The sequence below is a fragment of the Panthera leo genome, chromosome D4, assembly GCF_018350215.1.
Source record: "Panthera leo isolate Ple1 chromosome D4, P.leo_Ple1_pat1.1, whole genome shotgun sequence".
In the NCBI taxonomy this organism is placed as follows: Eukaryota; Metazoa; Chordata; class Mammalia; order Carnivora; family Felidae; genus Panthera; species Panthera leo.
In genome coordinates, this window is record NC_056691.1 from 31,325,769 (window position 1) to 31,346,252 (window position 20,484).

Below are 20,484 nucleotides of genomic sequence, written 5' to 3' on the forward strand. Positions count from 1 at the left end.
AATAACACTGGTTTGCAACGCTGCAGTGTGAGCATACATTATGAGGTTGGAAAACGAGCCTACACGAGATGCCCAGGCTACATGCATACAAGAGGGATGAGGAGATGATTTCCTTTATAATTACACAGTGCAAAATAAGCCACTAGTGCGATATAATGAAGGCCAAAAAACCATGTAAGAATCAACATTCAGCCCACTCACCCATCCAGATACACGAGGATACTTAGGAAATCTTATGGATCTCCAATATCCTAGAAAAACAGGGCCACACTAGCAGGCAGGCCAAAATCTCACAGCATCAACAGCATCAAGCTGAAGGAAGCCAACAGAAGAACATAAATTATAAATCAAAAAGGAAAATGGATTAGGTCCAGAGGAGGTTTGGTTGCTGTCTTCTACTAGAACTCATCACCAATAATAAATTATTACACAAACTAATACAGATGTACCACATAGCTCAGAGACTAGCCACAAACATTTATTGCGGTTGTACACAGAATTTAAGTTATTCCTCCATCTTTAAAACTTCACATTCCACAGTGAGTTTCTGTACAGGTGAATATTTTATTATATATTTTCTATAAAACTTGAAGTTATATATAAATCACAAATTTAGGTACAACAGTTCTGGGTGAAGATTTTATCTTCAATTCTGAAACTGATACATTTCCTCAGGAAAAAAAATCTGAAACAACTGTTCAATATGCATTAAAATATAAATTATCAAATTATAAGATTTTGGTCAAATCTTAATTATTTGATGTTTAACATCTAGTAAAGGCTTTTGTGTTTTTCCCTGAGATTTCTCTAATTTTTAATGAAGGCTTCTGATCACTCAAGATGTTGACAGCTTTTCTCCTCATATGAAATCTCTGATACATAGTGACAGGCTGAATTTTATAGGTCTTCCTGACATTTATATTCATAGGGTTTTGTCCCACCATAACAGAATCATCTAAGCTATGTGTGTTTAACCAATAGAACAAAATCCGTAAAAGCTCAACAGAGTACAACTTGATGTTTTTCTTTTAAGCCAACTTGTGAAGATGTTAGTGGAGATGCTGTTTCACCCAGTTATTCAGATTTGGCTTCTTTCACCTTATGTTCTACCATATTTAATACATGGCACTGAAGTCTGCCCTGGAAATATCTCTATACAGTATAAGACAGAAAGAATGTAAGGTGACTTCTGAAGGTTAGACTTAGATTAAATGTAATAGTGTCATATTCCATGACCAGCCTCACTTGAATGAAGGACAGATTGTGAAATTAGACAAGCTATGGATGTGCCTAGTGGAAAAGGAAACAATTTGCCAGTCTATGTGACATAAGCTTCTTTAATATATGTTATCCAATAAGATCTGAGTCCCATTAGGACTTCCCAAATTCACTACATGTAAGGGTTTCCTCTCTGGTGTGCATTCTGGTATGATGTACTCTAAGAGCTGCCTTACGGACAAAAGTTTTTCTGCATTCATTACATTCATAGGGTTTCTCTCCTGTGTGAATTCTCTGGTGTACTCGGAGAGTTGAATTTTGTGCAAAAGCTTTCCCACATTCATTACACTCATAGGGTTTCTCCCCTGTGTGAATTCTCTGGTGTGCACTTAGGTGTGACTTCTGGGAGAAAGTCTTCCCACATTCATTACATTCATAGGATTTTACACCTGTGTGAATTCTCTGATGTACTCTGAGAGTTGAATTATGGGCAAAAGGTTTCCCACATATATTACATTCAAAGGGTTTCTCACCTGTATGAATTCTCTGATGTGCAATAACATATGACTTCTGGGAAAAAGTTTTCCCACATTCATTACATTCATAGGGTTTCTCCCCTGTCTGAGTCCTCAAATGTGCTCTGAGGTGTGATGTCTTGGAGAAAGTTTTCCCACATTCACTACACTCATAGGGTTTCTCCCCTGTGTGAATTCTCTGATGTGTCCTGAGGGCTGAATTATCAGCAAAAGTTTTCCCACATTCATTGCATTCATAAGGTTTCTCCCCTGTGTGGATTCTCTGATGTGCACAGAGGTGTGTCCTTTGGGAGAAAGTTTTCCCACATTCATTACATTCATAGGGTTTCTCTCCTGTGTGAGTTCTTTGATGGACAATGAGAGCTGCCTTATAAACAAATGTTTTCCCACATTCATTACATTTATAAGGTTTTTCCCCTTTGTGAATTCTTTCATGTCCACTGAGGTATGATTTCTGAGAGAAGGTTTTCCCACATTCACTACATTCATAAGGTTTCTCACCTGTGTGAATTCTCTGATGTGTACTGAGGTGTGTCTTCTGTGAAAAAGTTTTCCCACATTTATTACATTCATAGAGTTTCTCCCCTGTGTGCATTTTCTGATGTGCTCTGAGGGCTGAATTATGGGCAAAAGTTTTTGCACATTCATTACATTCATATGGTTTCTCTCCTGTGTGAATTCTCTGATGTACTTTGAGAGCTGAATTATGGGCAAAAGTTTTTTCACAGTCACTACACTCATAGGGTTTTTCTCCTGTGTGAATTCTCTGATGTGCTCTAAGGGCTGAATTATGGGCAAAAGATCTCCCACAGTCATTACATTCATAGGGTTTCTCACCGGTATGAATTCTCTGATGTGCTCTGAGAACAGATATATGGGTAAAAGGCCTCCCACATTCATTACACTCATAGGGTTTCTCCCCTGTGTGAATTCTTTGATGTGCTCTGAGGGTTGAATTATCAGCAAAAGTTTTCCCACATCCATTACATTCATAGGGTTTCTCCCCGGTATGAATTCTCTGATGTGCACTAAGGTGCGTCTTATGAGAGAAAGTTTTCCCACATTCAACACATTTGTAGGGTTTTTCGCCTGTGTGAATTCTCTGATGTGCTCTGAGATGCGATGTCTTAGAGAAAGCTTTCCCACATTCAATACATTTGTAGGATTTCTCCCTTGTGTGAATTCTCTGATGTTCTCTGATATGTGACGTCTTGGAGAATGTTTTTCCATATACATTACTTTGACAGAGTTTCATCCCTGTGTGTGTTCTTTGGCATACTACGAGAGCAGACTTCTTGTAAGATTTCCCACATCCACTATTATCATAAGGTGTCTCCTTTGTGTGAACTGTCAGATTTTCACTGAGGTTTAACTTCTGACAGAAAGTTTTCTCACATTTACTACATCCATAGAGACTGACCCCTATATCAGTTCCAGGATAATGAATAGGGTGTGAATTTGAACAAAAAGATTCCCCACATTCCTCAGGTCTCTCCCCTGGATGGGTCCTCTGATGATGAATGAGTTGTACTTTCTGGTAAAAGGATTTCTTGCATTCATTACATTCAAATGACTTCTCTCCAGTTTCACTTTGCTGATGTACACTAAGGGCTAAGTTCTGATGGAAGGACCTCCTGTATTTACCACGCTGGTACAATTCCTCTTCTGTGTGAGTTCTCTGACATACTATAAGGTCTAATTTCTGGTAGAAGGTATTTATACATCCATTATACACACAAAATTCATCTCTAGTTTGTGTCTTTTTTTGTACTATATGGGCTGAGCTCTGGCTCAAGTTTTCGTCACACTTATTGCTTGCAAAACTAGTCTGTTCTGTAGCAGTTCTCTGAGATTGAGTGAGAGATGAGATACTGCTGAAGTTATTCCCACTTTCATTACATTCATAGTGTGCCACAGCCATGTGAACTTTATTATAATTCTCAATAGTGGTTTTGGATTTCCTACATTCATTAAGATGAAAGCATTTCTCTTTTGTGCCAGTTCTCATGTAGTTATCACAGTTTTTCCTAAATTCATCATCCTTATAGGATTCCTCTCCCATAACACAAACAGTCTTATCATGCAAAATTTTCCCAAATTCATTACATTCAAAAGATTGTTCCAGGGTTTGAAGTTTCTGATGATTTTTCCAATAACTGAGAGGTTTTACATTTTTATTATATCTGTAAGACTTCTCTCCAGTGTAAGTTTTCTCATGCTTAGTATCAAGCTTCAATTTTTTGCATACATCTATGTAATCAGCCTTCTTTCTTGAATAGTTTCTATCACAAATAATTAATTCAGAAACACCTGGCAAATTCATTCTACATGAGTCATATTTACAAGGCATATTTCCTGAAGAATTTGGAGTTATATCCAGATTAAATGGTTTTTCTAAGACTTTCTGCTCTTCTTTACTCAATGTTTTGTTATTAGTGAGTATTACTTGCCACAGAGGTTTCTCTTGTTTTTCCTGGTTCTCCTCAATGTGAATATCAATGCTGAAATATCCTAAAATGAGAAAAATAGAAAACATCTCTGTATCTTACATTTCTTATGGAAAGGAATTTATAGCCATATGTTTGTTATGTATTGTAATCTACTGTTACAGGTCACATTCCCAGAGATTAGTAATTCATACACACAGAGAAAAAGAAATATACTCTCTCTCTCTTCATCCATGTTATTTAAAGAAAACAGGTATTATTTCCAGTGCTGGCCAAGATGGAGTAGCTATCTTCCCAAGTCCTCCCTCTTACAATTAAAATATCCCTGGAAAATCAATAAATCAATCAGTAATAAATAAAAAAGTAAGATGCTACAAAATGGAATGTGGAACTTTGGGACTCAAGAAATGACATGACAGAGGATTTCAAGGCTTTTCTGTTTCCCATAATTCTTATATGGGGTACTGGAGTGTTGGAGAAGCCTGCAATCCAAAGTCAACAACACACAGACAAAAAGAGCTACAAGAAAACCCTATTCCTTCTGGCCAAAGGTCTGAAATAAAGATAGTCTAACAGAACAGAAAATCTTTTTGACAATATGCACCCTACTCAAGCCTAACAAAAATGGAATATTTCCCTGTGGTTCTAGATAGGTTTAACAGGAAATGAAAGTTCCATTGCCACAGGTACAAAGGACTGGACACTTGCAAAATTTCTTTCCATGAGCCAAACCAAGAGCTTAGTGGAAAGATCATGAAGAATCCTAAGCAAGTTCTATTTATAGGACATTCAGGGATGGTAACAACAATCACTACCGCAACTATTCCTAAAACTACATTCCTATCTACTCCATGGAATCTGCAAAAGAAATAAATCTGTTTTAGGGTACTTGTGGCAACACAGCAGGTAGGGGAAGGAAAAAAGGGAAAAGAGGCAGGAATACAATATTATAGCTAGAAGGGATGGAGCAGCATTTGGAATAACTATACTCTCAAAATCCAAGAACATTTTAAAAATAGCTTAATTCATATTATTCTTAAATATACATAAAATATTCATCAAGGCATGCCACATCATGGACTACAAGAAAAATCTTTACAAATATAAAAGAACAGAAATTGTATAAAGTATAATCTCAAGCCACAGAGAAATTATACTAGAAATGATTAACACAAAGTTACCTGGAGAGACACAAAATATTTGTAAGTTAATATACTTCCAATTAATCCATTAGTCAAAGAGAAAATCTCCCAAGAAATTAAGATATTTAGAATTGAATGAAAAACTGTTTAGAACATATACAAATTTGTGGGATGCAGCTAAAGTAGTTCTCAGAGATAAATTCATAGCTTACAATCTTTTATATTAGAAAAGAAAGACCTCTAATCAGTCACCTAAGCTTCTACTTTAAGAAACTTGACAAAGAGAACAAATTAAATCTAAAGAAAGAAAAAAGAAAATAATAAAGACTAAAGATGACAATGAAAATGGAAATGAAAAGCAGAGAAAAAAATGAAACCAAAGCTTAGTTCATTGAAGATTTTTTTTAAGTGCTAGAACCAAGAAGAAAAAAGAGAAGACACACAGTATTAATATCAGAAAAAAATGCAAGAGGGGACATAAACACTGATACGATACTAAAAAGACAGTAAAAGAATATTAGGGGAAACTCTATGCCCGTAAGTTTGACAATTTAAGTGAAATGGACAAATTTCATTTGAAAAAACTACCAAATTAACTCATGAAGGAAGAGGTAACACAACAGGTCAGCATCTGAGAAACTGAATATGTGATTGACAAAGATGTAGTTCCAAGAAACTGCTCCAGGATCAGATGGTAGTAACTAGTGAACTCTGCCAAACATTAAAAATAATAATAATACTAATAATAATAATAATAATAAAATACCAATTTTACATAATTTCTTCTAGAAAACACAAGAAAAGAAACCTACAGACCAATATCCCTCATGACATAAATGTAAAAATCCTCAAAAAAAAAGCATCAAAAAGAACTATATATGAAAAGAAATGATTTATCAGGATCAAGTGGGGGTTCATCCCAAGAATACTATTGCAATATTTAAAAGTCAATCAATGTAATCCATCATCTTAATCATCTAAAGAATGAAGACAAATCACATCATTTAAGGGAAAAAATATTTTACAAAATTCAAATTCCATCCATTAACCTATTATAAAGGGAATATACAGAAAGCCTGTAGCTAATATCATAATTAAGAATAAGAGACTTACTTAAGAATAAGAGACTGAATACTAAGATTGGAAAAAGACAAGGCTGTCTACCCTCAGCACTTCTATTCCAGACTGTGGAAGTTCCAACCAATGCAATAAAGCAAGAATAGAAATAAACGATACACAGTAAGTCTACCCAGAGAGCCCCAAGAAGATCTTCAAAAGAGCTCCTTAACTAATAACTGTTTTCAGCAAGGCAAAATGCAAAGCCAATATACAAAAGCCAATCATATACAAGCAATTATCACTGGAATTTTAAATCTGACAAGGAATATGATTTACCATAGTGCTGAAAAAACAAAAAACAAAATACTTGGTATCTGCTGAAAACTACTGATAAAAAGAATCAAATAAACCATAAATAAAAGGATATGTATATGTTCTTTATTGATTGGAAGAATCTATATTGTTAAGATATCAATCCTCTTTTGATCTATAAATTCAATACAATCCCAGTTGAATAGCTGGCATGCTTTTTGTAAATATCAAGAAGATCATTTTAAAATTTATACATAAGAAAATTGGTGGACTCACATTACCTGACTTCAAGGTCTAATTAAGAATCTAGAGTAATAAAATTAATGTGGTACTGGGGAAGGATAAATATGTAGATAAATAAAAAAGAATAGAGATACCACAGAAATATATAGCCTAAAATGTACAGAATAAAAGTACAAATATACACATATATTTATACTTATGTACCATATACAAAATATATGTTCATCCATTTTCTAAGAACAATGGAAATGCTATTCAATAGGAAATGATAATTTTTTCAATAAAATGGTGCTAGAATAACTAGACTCCCCTTTTCAAAAATTTAAACTTAACACATAACTCATCCTGTCTATGAAAACTAACACCAAGTGGATCATAAAATATAAAATGTGAAATTTAAAAATTTCTAGAAGAAAACATGAATAAATCTGTGTTACTTTGAGTTTTGATACTTCTAGACAGCACAACAAATGCATGATCCTTAAGAAAAAATTAATAAATAGGACTTATCAAAATTAATGTTCAGTATTAGCCAACCTCTTCTGAAATCATGCCAACAAAAGAAGTGGAGTGCAGCTTCACTACTGCCAAGTGTGGACTAAACTTCCACAGACACCTTTGGGAGTTGGAGGAGTGGGTTGCTCTATTAACAATGGAGAAGGGTAAGAGATCAGGGTCCCTACCAGCATTTTCCTAACACTAACCACCCTGTATTTTATCAAGTGCCAAGGCCCCTAGTTCACCTTCATTGTTTTGTTATCTATCAGAATGTTACATTTCCCCTCTCTCCCTCTCTCTCTGTCTCTGTCTTTCTCCCTCTCTCTCTAAACATACAAATATATATATATATATATATATATATATATATATATACTTTTATATATAATATGCATATACATATATATAGGTCTATGTTTATGTCTGTACACACACACACACACACACACACACGTATACATTTTGCTGTACTTAGTGGGCAGAGTAAAACAAAATACATTACTCCATCTTTCCCCCAGTTAATACTTTTTATATCTTATTAATTTCTTCCCTAAGCAGAGTCATGAACACATTCTCATTATCATATAGAATATTTCTAGTTTTGCTTTGAAAATCAGGACTTTAAGCCACCTGAATCCCATTTTTCATGTAGATCCAAAAGATTACCTCAAGATTCTTTCTCCACTGATCTGTGGGAATAGAACCACCTGTCAAAGACCAATTATCTATAAAGCATATGTGTTTTTCTTGACCTTTCTTTTCTGTTTCACTATTATATTAAACTATCCCACCTCCAGTTTCATACTACTTAACTCTCACAGCTTTACATATCTAACAGAGCAAATCCTATCACATCACTTCTATGAATGAGATTTGCTTTGATATTGCATTAAATTTTACAATCTTGAATTTATCACATAAGTGCTTCTTTTCTTTTGTTTTTGTTAGGGTTAGCTCATTCATTTTACTGTTTTTTATTCTAAGAAACATACGACAATTTCTCAATCCTCCAGTTTATTAATTTTTAATTTCACTCTTAAATTCTGCTTGTATTAGTACATTTTTGTTATTGTTCTTGCTTAATTTATTACTAGGAGACTACCAATTTACCTCTGTTCATTAACTTACACATATCCTAATGTTAATAATATGCATATTTATTTTTATAAATGTCATGCAATTTTGGATTTGATATCCTTTTGTATTTATATGTTGTTTAAAAGAGATAATCTTTGAAATATCCATATCAATAGATTTTTTTTACTCATGTTATCATTAATTTCTAGATTTATCAAAATATGTTCAGATTACTATTTATGGGATTCTAATTTGGATTTATTGAGGTTTTCTTTTTTAGACTAATATTGCATTTCACTATCTTATAATAAATCCATGGGAACTTGAAAGGCTTGTTCTTTGATTTCAGGATACATGTACAAATATATGGTTCCCTTTAATATAAATATCATCTACGTTTATATAGGCATACTTATTTAATGCTCATAGCATGTCTAATATAATCAGATAAAGTACATTATTACCTCCTAATACTGGTGAATTTTAAATTCTTAGTACTCCATTATTTTGTGTTTTATGATAATTGGTATGATATTGTTTGGTGTAGTCATTCAAATGCGTAACTTGTGCTCTTGACTAGAGGGCGTTTTTTTTTAAGTTATGCATTTATTGCCTAAATTCAAACCTGAATGATAACATGAAACCCTAAACTATTTGATTTTTAAAAAATTTTTTTTTTAACGTTTATTTATTTTTGAGACAGAGAGAGACAAAGTATGAACGGGGGAGGGTCAGAGAGAGGGAGACACAGAATCCGAAACAGGCTCCAGGCTCTGAGCTGTCAGCACAGAGCCCGACGTGGGGCTCGAACTCACAGACCATGAGATCATGACCTGAGCTGAAGTCGGCCGCCCAACCGACTGAGCCACCCAGGCGCCCGCCTAAACTATTTTATTTTTGCCTTAATAACTTTACTATCCTTTTATTACAATCTTTCAAAGATACTTATTTAGGAATATCTTTTTTAGCTAACTAATATGATCAAATCATTTATATTTAGTGACTGGGAAACACGCATGGTCCAAAAATTATGTCAATTTTTATGTTATGCAATCTGTTTTAATAGTTTCACAACAAAAACTTTCAGTAAACACGCTCAGGATGATTTTACCTTTTTGCTCTAAGAGTTATGTTGAAACTATAATTTTTGAAATTCTTGAAATTGTTTATTAGTTTGCACAAATACTAACAAGCACATGAAAAAATGCTTGACATCACTAGTGAACAGGTAAATTGTCATAGACTGAATTGCAATTCATATGTTGAAGCCCTCAACCTCAATGTAATTTGGTGATAAGGCCTTTGGAGAAATAATTAAGGCTAAATGAAGTCATAATGGTACAGCTCCAACTCTTATAGGGTTGGTGTCCTTATAAGAATAGGAAGAGACATCACAGCTCTCTTTCTCTCCATGCAAGTACACGGGAAAGGCCATATGAAGGCATAGTCAAAGGCAGTCCTCTGCAAGCCAGGAAGATGCCTCACTGAAATTAACTATGCTGGCACCTTGATGTTGGACTTCCAGCCTCCAGAACTATGAAAAATTTCTGTTATTTAAACCACCCAGACTATGGTATTTTATTATGCCAGGCCAGATGACTAATACAGAAATGCAAATCAAAACTTAAATAATACATCACTTCTCTTTTACTAGGATGGCTACAAGTCAGATAATAACAATTATTGGTGAAGATGTGGAAAAATCAGAACCCTCATATGCTGTCATTAGGAATGAAAAATGGTGCAGGCACTGTGAAAAATAGTCTGGAGTTTCCTGAAATAGTTACCATAAAACCCAGTGATTCCATTCTTAAGTATAACTCAATAAATAAAAACACATGTCAAAAAAAGCATAAATCCATGCAAAAACTTGTAAATGAATGTTTCTATTAGCATTATTCAATAATAGCCAAAAGGTAGAATCCCAAACATCTAATGACTGAAGAATGAACAAACAATGAGACCTTATTTTGTCAATCAAAGGATGAAATATTGATACATATGAATCTTGTAATCCTATGTGAAAGAAACCAATCATAAAAGACCACATAATGTGTGATTCCATTTACATGAAATGTAATAGGCATATCTATAGAGACAGAAAGTAGATTAGTGATTGCTAAGGCTGTAGGGGACAGGAGGAAGGGAGACAATAGCTAAAGGGTATAAGGTTTCTTTTTGAGGTGATGAAAATGGGAGTGTGGTTATGTTTACATGTATCTGTGAATATATGAACAGCCACCGAATTGTACTCTTTAAATGGGTGGATTGTCCAATATGTAAACTATCTCAATAGAGCTGTTTAAAAGGATAAAACAAACTTTCGAAGGTATTCCCCTAAAAGTTGAACTACCCCAAGTGTTTCCTTTTGTCAGTGCTCACCCACCTGGGTACCTCTGGTTTAGGAATTCTTCCTCTAAGGACCAGGGCTCTTCTTCTTGCTCCAACCTGAAGATCATCTTGGGTTTGGTCAAGCAATACCCTGTAAACATGACAATTGAGGGTATATATAGACCAGATCCATTGGCTTTTTGGATTCCAAAGGTGTAGAAAGTTAACAGTAGCAAGAGAAGCAAAATAATGTGCTCAATTGAAGTTTTCCATGGAAAGTAGTAACATAAACATTGTTTCTGTTTCCTTAAAGGCTTCAGTTATCTTGGACCTCTTACTCAAAAGCCTGTACAACATTAATCTCTACAAAGAGTCCATGTGTTTTGTTAACTTTAAAAAAAAAAGTAAACGTAACCTAGAGGAAGTCACATACTAAGGTATGCTTACCCACTGAGATGAGGTGGCTATAGTTCTCCAGCATCACATCTCTGTACAGTGTCCTCTGAGCAGGGCTCATGTACTGCCATTCGTCCTGGGTAAATTCGACAACCACGTCTTCGAATGACACAGACCCCTGTGACAATACATTTTATTCACGGATTCAGAATTAAGTGAAAAGAAAGTATCTTTGAGAATTACTATTTTTCCTGTTTACTTTTAAGCTTTAAAACAAATGGTTTAAAAGGCATCTATTTCTGACCTAATTTTGTCTTTGTGGAGTTATTCAGTTATCAAGATTTTTAACTTACTATAATTCATTTATATCTGTTTATAAACCATAGATTTTTTTTAAGACAAAAAAATTCAACGTATAGAGGCTTCCTACAATTCTTCCTCTACATCCCAAGTGATTACCGTGGGTATTTAGAGAATTCTAAGATGTTCATTCCCTCTTCAGGCATCATCATTGTAAATAATGAGAGACAAAGAAGAGATAACATGTAAGCTGTGAAGATATTTTACACAATCAAACTTAGGTATAAATAAATACGTAAAGATAACATAAATCTAGAGTTCATGAAGAGCAAAGAACAACTTACCAGGCAGTTGGAACCATAGAGAGCAATATAAGAGAACATTATTTTAACTGAAGTAACAACAATGAATATAATGATAGGGATATAATCACAGAGCAGCACCAAAAACCAATTTGATAACTACCTTCTTGTGCAACCACCTAGTCTAACTGTACGAGCAGCTTCTGGAATGTTGATGCTAAACACTGACATTTAGGAAACAAAAGGAAAATAAATGTTAGAAGTTTGAGTGAACAGATCTGTTCATGTTGTTCTTGAAGGGTCTGTGAACATAAAACCGGACCTATCTCTTAAACTAGTATACACATGGTTTTAGAACACAGAAGCGAGGTCTAAAATGAAGGCAAGAATTTAGGACTTATTAGCAATTTGGGTTGTACCTAAAATTTTAAGAGGCAAACAGACAACAATTTGAGCTATATGCTTGCTATGCATCCTATATGGGACTGAGGAAAGAAAAATACCAAACAGAATTTGAGGAAGCCTGAATATTAAAGAGGGTGGCAAATAAAGTATAGGCCACAAAGCTAAATAAAAAGTTTTCTGAAAAGTAGTAAGAGTCAGGAAAGGGTAGAATCTTAGAAAATGAGAAAAGGGAAAATTTCCACAACAAAGCACTTCAAAGGGGCTGGGAGGAAGGGAAATTGGGGAGTTGCTGTTCAATTGGTAAAAAGTTTCAGTTATGCAAAATCATTAAGTTCTAGAGATCTGCTGTGTAGCTCACCTATAGTTAACAGTATTGTACTATACACATAAAAAATGTGCTAAGAGAGTAGATCTCATGTAAGTGTTCTTATCACAATTATAAATAGGAAAGAAAAAGAAAAAGACTAAGAAATAATAGGATAGAAGCAAGTTTTTTCCCCCCAGTTATGTATCCAATTATTTGTTCATTCATGTCTTCGGTATTACTAAGTGAGTACCTCCTGTGTGTGAAACTCAGTAGTAGTAGCTGGTAACTAAAAAAAACAAAAGAACAGGAATACCCCTCATAAAATTTAATCTAAAAAAATTTTTTAATTATATCCTCCAAAACTAAAAAAATTAGTGAGAAAAGTGGCATTGCTTTCATTTTGCCAATCTCTTTACTATCTGACTTAATGAAATCACTTGGATTAAAAAAAAATAAGCTAACAAGTGACGTAAATATTAAATGTTGAAGGATCTAAGAAATTTCTCTCGCCCATAAATAACAATGAAAAAACTGGCAAAATTATAGAAATTAACAAAGGCTATCTCCAAAACATTAAAAAAAACCAGCGGAATCATAATAAGAATGCTGATCCATATCCTTTTAACTTACCCTGTTCCCATCCCTCTCTCTCCCAACTCTGCAGTAGTTTGAGAACCAATGGTCTGCAACCAGAAGCCTGGCAACCACAACAACAGCAGAACTGGGTTGGAGATCCATCAAAGCCTCATTCACAGAAAACTGTCATTATTTGACCTGTTTGGTGGTTTCCTAAAAGACCCTGCTTATCAGGATGCCTTTGTTTGAGCTAGCTCAGAGCATGAAAGCCTTATTCTCACAGGTATTTGTCAAAAACAACTAAAGGCAGGGCACCTGGGTGGCTCAGTCGGTTAAGTGTCTGACTCTTGGTATCGGCTCAGGTCATGACCTCACAGTTTGTGGGATTGAGCTCTGCAATGGCTCTGTGCAAACAGCATGGTGTCTGCTTGGAATTCTCTCTTTACCTCTCTCCCTGCTCCTCCCACATGCACATGCTTTCTCTCTCTCAAGATAAATAAACATTAAATACAACAACAACTAAAGGCATTTGTTTAACTTAATGGCTATCTGAGGTGGTAGATAACAGCTGGGGCAATTAATGGCTTAACTAAGAAGATTGAAAGGAAAAGCTGGATAATGAGATGTCCATAAATGTTTTGAAAAGCTCTGATATATTCCTGAAATCTAGGAGGTCATATACTTGCACAGAGCTGTGCATACACCCAAGGCTGTGAGTATGCTCAGGAAAGATGTGAGAAGGGTCTAAGCTGTCAATTCTAGGTGACTCTGAGTTTGGCATTAGAAGGAAGTGTAGGTTAATGCAGAGTTATTAACTGCCTGTCTGACTGTAGAAGGAATTCCCAAACATGCACAGATCTCCTTAGCAAAGACTGGAAAATTTACTGGTTCTAGGCATTTAAAGAAATTTCTGTAGACAACTTTAGCTGCCTCAGATGACAAGAAACAGGCTCTACAGAATTTTTTAAAAAGTCACTGAACAAAATAAATTTTGACAATGACCCCTGTGGAGAGGAGAAATTCTCGAGTTGTCACATTATTTTATTTAAAATGTCCAATTTGCAACAAAAATATTAGTAAACAAGAAAAGAAAGAAAGACATATGTGCAGAAAAGGTATAATTAATAGAAACTGCTCCTAAGGAAGCAGACATTAGACTTACTAGGCAATAACTTTACATCAGCTATTTTAAATATGGTCAAATACCTAGAGAAAACAATGTCCAAGGACTAAAGGAAAATATAAAAAAAAAATTTCACTAAATAAAGAATATCAATAAAGAGATAGAAATATAACAAATATAAATTATATAGAAACTCAAGAGTTGAAAAATATAAGAACTAAATCAAAATTTCACCAGAGGGGTTCAACAGCAGATTTGAGCAGGTGAAAGAAAGAATGAACAAAGTGGACTGAAATTATGAAATTATGAAGTGTGAGAAATTATGAAATTATGTAGTGTGAGAAACAAAGAAAAAATAATGACAGAAAATGAAATATGGGATAGCATTAAGCTTACCAACATATGCATGAGTCCCAAACAGAAAGTCTGAAAGAATATTTGAAGAAACAATGGCCAAGAAGTCTCCAAATTTCATGATAAACATTAATCTACAAATCCAAGAAGCTCAACAAACTTCAAGTAGGATAAATTTAGAGTTCGAGATCCACACCTAAACACATGGAAATCAAACAGTCAAATACAAAGACAAAGAGACAATACTGAAAGTAGCAAGAATGAAGTGACTCATCATGTACAACAGTATTAAAAACAGATTACTAATCAGAAACCATGGAGGACAGAAGGTAATGAAATGATGTATGACAAATGCTGAAAGAAAAAAAGTTGTCAACCAAGAATTATATAACTAGTAAAAATAGAAAAATTAAAACCCTCCTAGATAAACAAAAACAAAATTTGTCATAGGCAGAACCCTCCTACAAGAAATAATAGAGTCAGCAAATCTATACAGACAGAAAATAGATTAGTGGTTGCTTGGGGCTTAGAGGCAAATGAGCAGATGAGAAGGGATAAAATGTAGAGGTGCTTTTTAAGGTGATGAAAGTATTTTCAAATTGAGTGTGGTGATATCTGCACATTTACACTAAAACATCACTGAATTCTACACTTAAAATGGGTGAATGGCATGGTATATGACCTGAATCTCAATAAAGTTTAGATAAAAATAAAGAGAATAAAACCATACCAAGATAATAGAGCAGATTAAAGGCCACGGACAAAAATGGGGGATGAGCCACATGAAAGTACAAGGGAAAGTAGATGACTCCACAAAGATAGTAGCAGGGGAAGGAAAAAGCCAGTGGAGGGTGTCACAGACACTAACAAAGAAATTTTCCAGAAGGGCAGAGTGAGAAGCAGAGACAAGTGCTCAGAAAAGTCAGGTAAAGAAAGGACTTGACAAGACTCAAGGATGTGATTACAGTCAAGTCTCTGGTCACTGGATATGACAGGCAAGTGGGAGAGAAACCAAGTGTGAACAGAAAGTATTTAAACATTTGAAACAGAACACAATTTTAAATTGTCTGCTGAGCAATCCAAATACCAAGGGTACTCAAAATATTTATGGACAGTAATTTTAAGGATATTCAGTTGATTCATCAGAAAAAATGTCTTATTCAACTCTTATGTTTGAATTTCTGGAAAATAGAATTGACCAAGTTCACATTTAGCATTATGTCTTCTACTTTTACTGAAGAACAAGTAGAGACAATGTTCTATATTATTTTAGAGTTATTACTGACAAATTGTTAACTAAATCACCTACTCGAAAAACAGATTTTTTGGGAGGTGCCTGGGTAGCTCAGTCGGTTAAGCGTCCGACTTCGGCTCAGGTCATGATCTCGCAGTCCGTGGGTTCGAGCCCCGCGTTGGGCTCTGTGCTGACAGCTCAGAGCCTGGAGCCTGTTTCAGATTCTGTCTCCCTCTTTCTCTGACCCTCCCCTGTTCATGCTCTCTCTCTGTCTCAAAAATAAATAAATGTTAAAAAAAAAATTAAAAAAAAAAAAGATAAACAGATTTTTTTTGAACTTCAAATGTCTTAACATTCTATGAGGTATCAGTTTGCATAATCATCTCATCAGTGTTGACCTTTAAAAGCATTGTTTGTCTAACACTCTGACATGGCTACCAAAAATTCAAAAATAAATTTAGAGCTCCAATTTGATAAAATTGTAATATAAGAGCATCTACATATATCCACATGCTACCTTTGCTCTGCTCTTCATCTGTATCTCCACCTATGAAGGCATCTGATCCATTTCTATTTTTACTTTTCCATGTGAATAGACACCTAAGCCCTTATAAAATCTACTGTAAAACAAACAGATTATTAAAACAGAACTCACCTGAGCTATGTTCATTTTCTGCTGCTCCTTGAAGAATGTAAAGAAATGAAAAGGTTCTCCTGGGGAAGAGGAAAGAAAAATAGAGTTATGAGAAACCTGGTCTGCCTTACAACTATTTTCATTTGCCTAAAAATTTCTATAACACCAGCTAGAAAAAAAGGTTTCCCTATAGAAGAATGTCCTTTTGACATTCTTGAGAAAGAACAGGAGGGACCACACAGAGGCAGTACCTGAACAAGTGCATCTCCAATATGATTATGTCGGCTTAAACTTTCCTTTTCACTGCTGTGTAACTCAAAAGTCGATGAATTAACAATTTATGTCCCCTTCTAATTAAGAACAACAACAAAAAACACAAAATAAAACAAAAGGAGATTGGTTAAACAAATTCAGGCATACAAAGGTAAAACCTTCTACCTTCATTTAAACTGTTAAAAAAATTACTTAGATGTGATTGTTAATCAAGTTTGTGTTGTCTTTATACCTTGAGTTAGAACTTCCCCAGAAAACTCCAAAACAAAGATGGGATGCTTTATGCAAGAAATGTATTTTCTAACTTTTTGTTCTAACTTGGTTGCAACTTATAAGACATATTTTTTAATAAGATGCCTATAGTACTTATCTATTTAAGTAAACAGTACTGTGCTTAGTTCTTGATTCTGCCTTGGGTGTCTTTACAAAAATCATTCTTTCAGGCCCAATATTTTGGGCTTCCAAAGTGTCCAATATAGAACGCCTTTCTTCTACTCTCCTTTTATTATTACCTACATTCAGGAAAGAGGGAGCATCGCATAACTAGATGCCATATGTGCTGATGGACATAGAGTGAGGGCAGCTCAGAATCTGGAAAGAGGGGAGAATGAAGGAAACTGGGTGCTGTTTAAGATTTCACCAGTTCCGGCTGGTTATATCGTCCCTGGGCATCATGTCCTCACCAGCCATCCAGTGACATGCCTGTTCCTGTGCAGCATGACAGTAACCCACCCCTCTCAACCTCAAGTTACCACCTTCTGCAAGGAGGTCCAGTGCCACTGTCCAGTCTGTGATGGCTTCAGGGGTGTGATGACATTACCAAGAGTCATATTTTGGCAGGATTTATTGGGGGGGGCGGTGGAGGTGGGGTAAGCTAGCTGTTTAAAATTACACAATTCATGAAAATACTCCTGAATATACATCACTCATGCTGTACAGGGATCAAGAACTGCTTCTGGTATAGAAAATCAGGACCTGTGCCTTTCCTGAACCTTCTGCCTCTGTTCTGAAACTCCAGTGAAGGATCTGTCAGAAGAGCTGACAATGGTTTCTAGGGCTCTCATTTTCCTATCTTAAGACCTACTTTCCTCCAGAGGGGCTGGGATCCAGGTCTGAGAAACAAATTTACTGCATTTGAAATCTCCATTTAACACTCTAAATGTGACTTTGGAATTCACTACAAATCCAGTAACGTAGTCATTAGTTGCATGCAACTACTGCACCTGAAGTGTGCCTACTCACAAATCAAAATAGTAATTTGGATATACTGAGTTAAACACATCAGTAAAACAAATTTCACCTCTTTAATCTTTTCACTGTTGCTACTGAAAAATTTTAAATTATGTTTGGTTTGTGTTATCTTTCTACTGGCCAGCACTGCGTTAGATTATCAGAATGTGCCTCTGAGAATGGAGATAGCTTAGTGCAGGAAGGTTCAAGACTCTCTGTCTGAAGGAGGGGCTCTAAAAAGAATCCACAAATCCCAGGAAATATTTACCACATTGTGAGGTTCTGTCCATATTCACTTCACAATCATATCTCCTCTGAAAATTTGGGGACTCTGCTAAGAGCTCCAGAGGTTTCACCTCTGGGTTTGGGGCAGAATGGATATTGGAAAGAGTAAAAAGTAGGGAGTAAAATCTACTTGTATTTATTCCAGCCTCTCTCACCTACCAGCCGTGCCCTCAGGTATATCATTCCGTCCCCAGTAAGTTCCTTTCACTTTTTAACATGGAATGTTAAAGGCAATTGTGAGGCTTAAATAAAATACCAAAGGGAACAAAGCATCTTGTGACAGTAACTTACACACTTAATTCTCAGACTAATGCACAAGCTACTGTTGGTAGCCTCATGTTCATCGAAAACATCATAAAGGCGGATTCCCTTTCCACTGCCCACAGTCCCAGCACCCAGAACCCACAGGAAGTACCTTCTCCAGACAGGGTACTCAGCCCCACCAGCTCCGCAGAAGTAGGTGGGAACCAACACCCCCCCCCCCGCCCCCCCCCCCCCCCCCCCCCCCCCCCCCCCCCGCACATGCACAGAGGCTGGAGGAGGGGAGAATCTGCCAGGAGCTTCCTCGAACTTCCCCCTGGCTTTCGCCGCACACAAACCTACCCGACCTAGCAGAGCCCCACACTTCGCGAAGCCGTGTCCCCAGTGCTCTCACCCCCGGCGCGCAGCCTCTATTCCCCCACAGACCCAAGGAAGCCGAGATCGTGTCCTCTTCAGGCAGGGAAGGCCCGCGGAAAGAGATAGGGCTGGATGTGCACTTGCGCAGAATGAGCCCCCAAGCTGGATTCCCAGAGTGCTGCGCGGTAGGCCCGTGACGTTTAAAACTACATTTCCCAGGGGGCCTGGGTGGCGCAGTAGGTTAAGTATCCCACTTTGGCTCAGGTCGTGATCTCACCCTTCCTGCGGTCCAGTATGCCTCCCGCCACCCCCCCCCCCCCCCCCCCCCCCCCCGCCCCGCGGTCAGCACAGAGCCAGCTTCAAATCCTCTGTCTCCCTCCCCCTCTCTCTGCCTCTCCCCGGCTCACACACTCTCCCTCTCTCTCAAAAATAAATAAACATTAAAAAAAGATTACATTTCCCACAAAACTTGGAAACTGCAGGAAGTAATGTTAGAAGCCTTCCGCCCCCCCCCCCCCCCCCCGCAATTAGCGTCTTGGGACATGACAACTGGACTTGACCCTTGAAGACTTTTCCTAAGTCTCCAGATACGTGGATTAGACTTTAACTTTATGACATGGCAACATATTGCAAAGCATGGTTTTCAGTTGGATTCTAGTTGGAAAAAAACAACAGCTACAAGAGACTACAATTGGAGAAACATGAATATAGCCTAGATACTAGAAATATAAAGGAAAGGGGCGCCTGGGTGGCGCAGTCGGTTGAGCGTCCGACTTCAGCCAGGTCACGATCTCACGGTCGGTGAGTTCGAGCCCCGCATCAGGCTCTGGGCTGATGGCTCAGAGCCTGGAGCCTGTTTCGGATTCTGTGTCTCCCTCTCTCTCTGCCCCTCCCCCGTTCATGCTCTGTCTCTCTCTGTCCCAAAAATAAATAAACGTTGAAAAAAAAAAAATTAAAAAAAAAAAAAAAGAAATATAAAGGAAAATTACCATTACTTTGGTTAGTGTGATTATTTGTACAATGTAGGAAATTGTTCTTATTTTTAAAGATACATAAAGAAATGTGGAGTTTGAGCGGCAGAACAGATGTACATAGGGGAAGGAAAGATAAGAAGGGCGATGGGGTTCACTGTGGGAGACTTTTTTTTTTTTTTTTTAAGTTTTACTTATTTATTTTGAAACAGAGCAGGAGAGAGCATGACCCTGGGATCATGACCTGAGCGTAATCAATAGATGCTTAATCGACTGAGCCACCCAGGGGCCCTGAGACACTCTTGACTGTGGGGACTGGCGGGTGCTGGGAGTACTGGGAGGAGAGGTGGGCAGAGGATGGGCAGGATGGGTGATGAGTGTTGCGGAAGGCATCTGTTGGGGTGAGCACTGGGTGTTGTGTGTGGGTGGTGAATCACTATATTCTACTCCTGAAAGTATTGCACTAAATGTTCACTAACTGGAATTTAAATAGAAACTTGAAACATAAAAAAAAATTCAATTATTAAATCATATATTTATAATTTACTTTCTAAAATGCAGCAAAACAGAAAAGAAAATATGGCAAAGTTAAGAATTGTTAAATCTGTAATAT

The 20,484-nt window shown here is 36.5% G+C and overlaps 1 protein-coding gene across 8 annotated transcripts; it reads right to left on the bottom strand.

Moving 5' to 3' along the window:
* Nucleotides 1–457: 457 nt before the first annotated feature.
* Nucleotides 458–19,016, bottom strand: ZNF658 (zinc finger protein 658). 8 transcript variants are annotated; one of them, XM_042913412.1, is made up of 7 exons: nt 18,938–19,012; nt 16,516–16,574; nt 14,669–14,822; nt 12,025–12,085; nt 11,311–11,437; nt 10,919–11,014; nt 458–4,265 (listed from the first exon to the last, which is right to left on the bottom strand). In XM_042913412.1, exons 5-7 carry the CDS (start codon nt 11,378–11,380, stop codon nt 1,372–1,374), a joined length of 3,060 nt encoding a protein of 1,019 aa, XP_042769346.1. In that variant the 5' UTR covers nt 11,381–11,437; nt 12,025–12,085; nt 14,669–14,822; nt 16,516–16,574; nt 18,938–19,012; the 3' UTR covers nt 458–1,371. The 8 variants fall into 8 exon arrangements, with proteins under 8 accessions (XP_042769346.1, XP_042769341.1, XP_042769344.1 ...); XM_042913407.1 differs by lacking the exons at nt 12,025–12,085; nt 14,669–14,822 and adding an exon at nt 16,746–16,844 and having other exon boundaries at nt 18,938–19,016; XM_042913410.1 differs by lacking the exon at nt 12,025–12,085.
* Nucleotides 19,017–20,484: the final 1,468 nt, after the last annotated feature.

What these genes read in the sequence shown, in the direction of transcription:
- ZNF658 (XM_042913407.1), bottom strand. An exon ending in TAGCCACCTCATCTCAGTGG is followed by an intron (nt 11,015 to 11,310) that starts GTAAGCATACCT and finishes TCATGTTTACAG; the next exon opens with GGTATTGCTTGACCAAACCC. An exon ending in CCTAAACCAGAGGTACCCAG is followed by an intron (nt 4,266 to 10,918) that starts GTGGGTGAGCAC and finishes TTCTCATTTTAG; the next exon opens with GATATTTCAGCATTGATATT.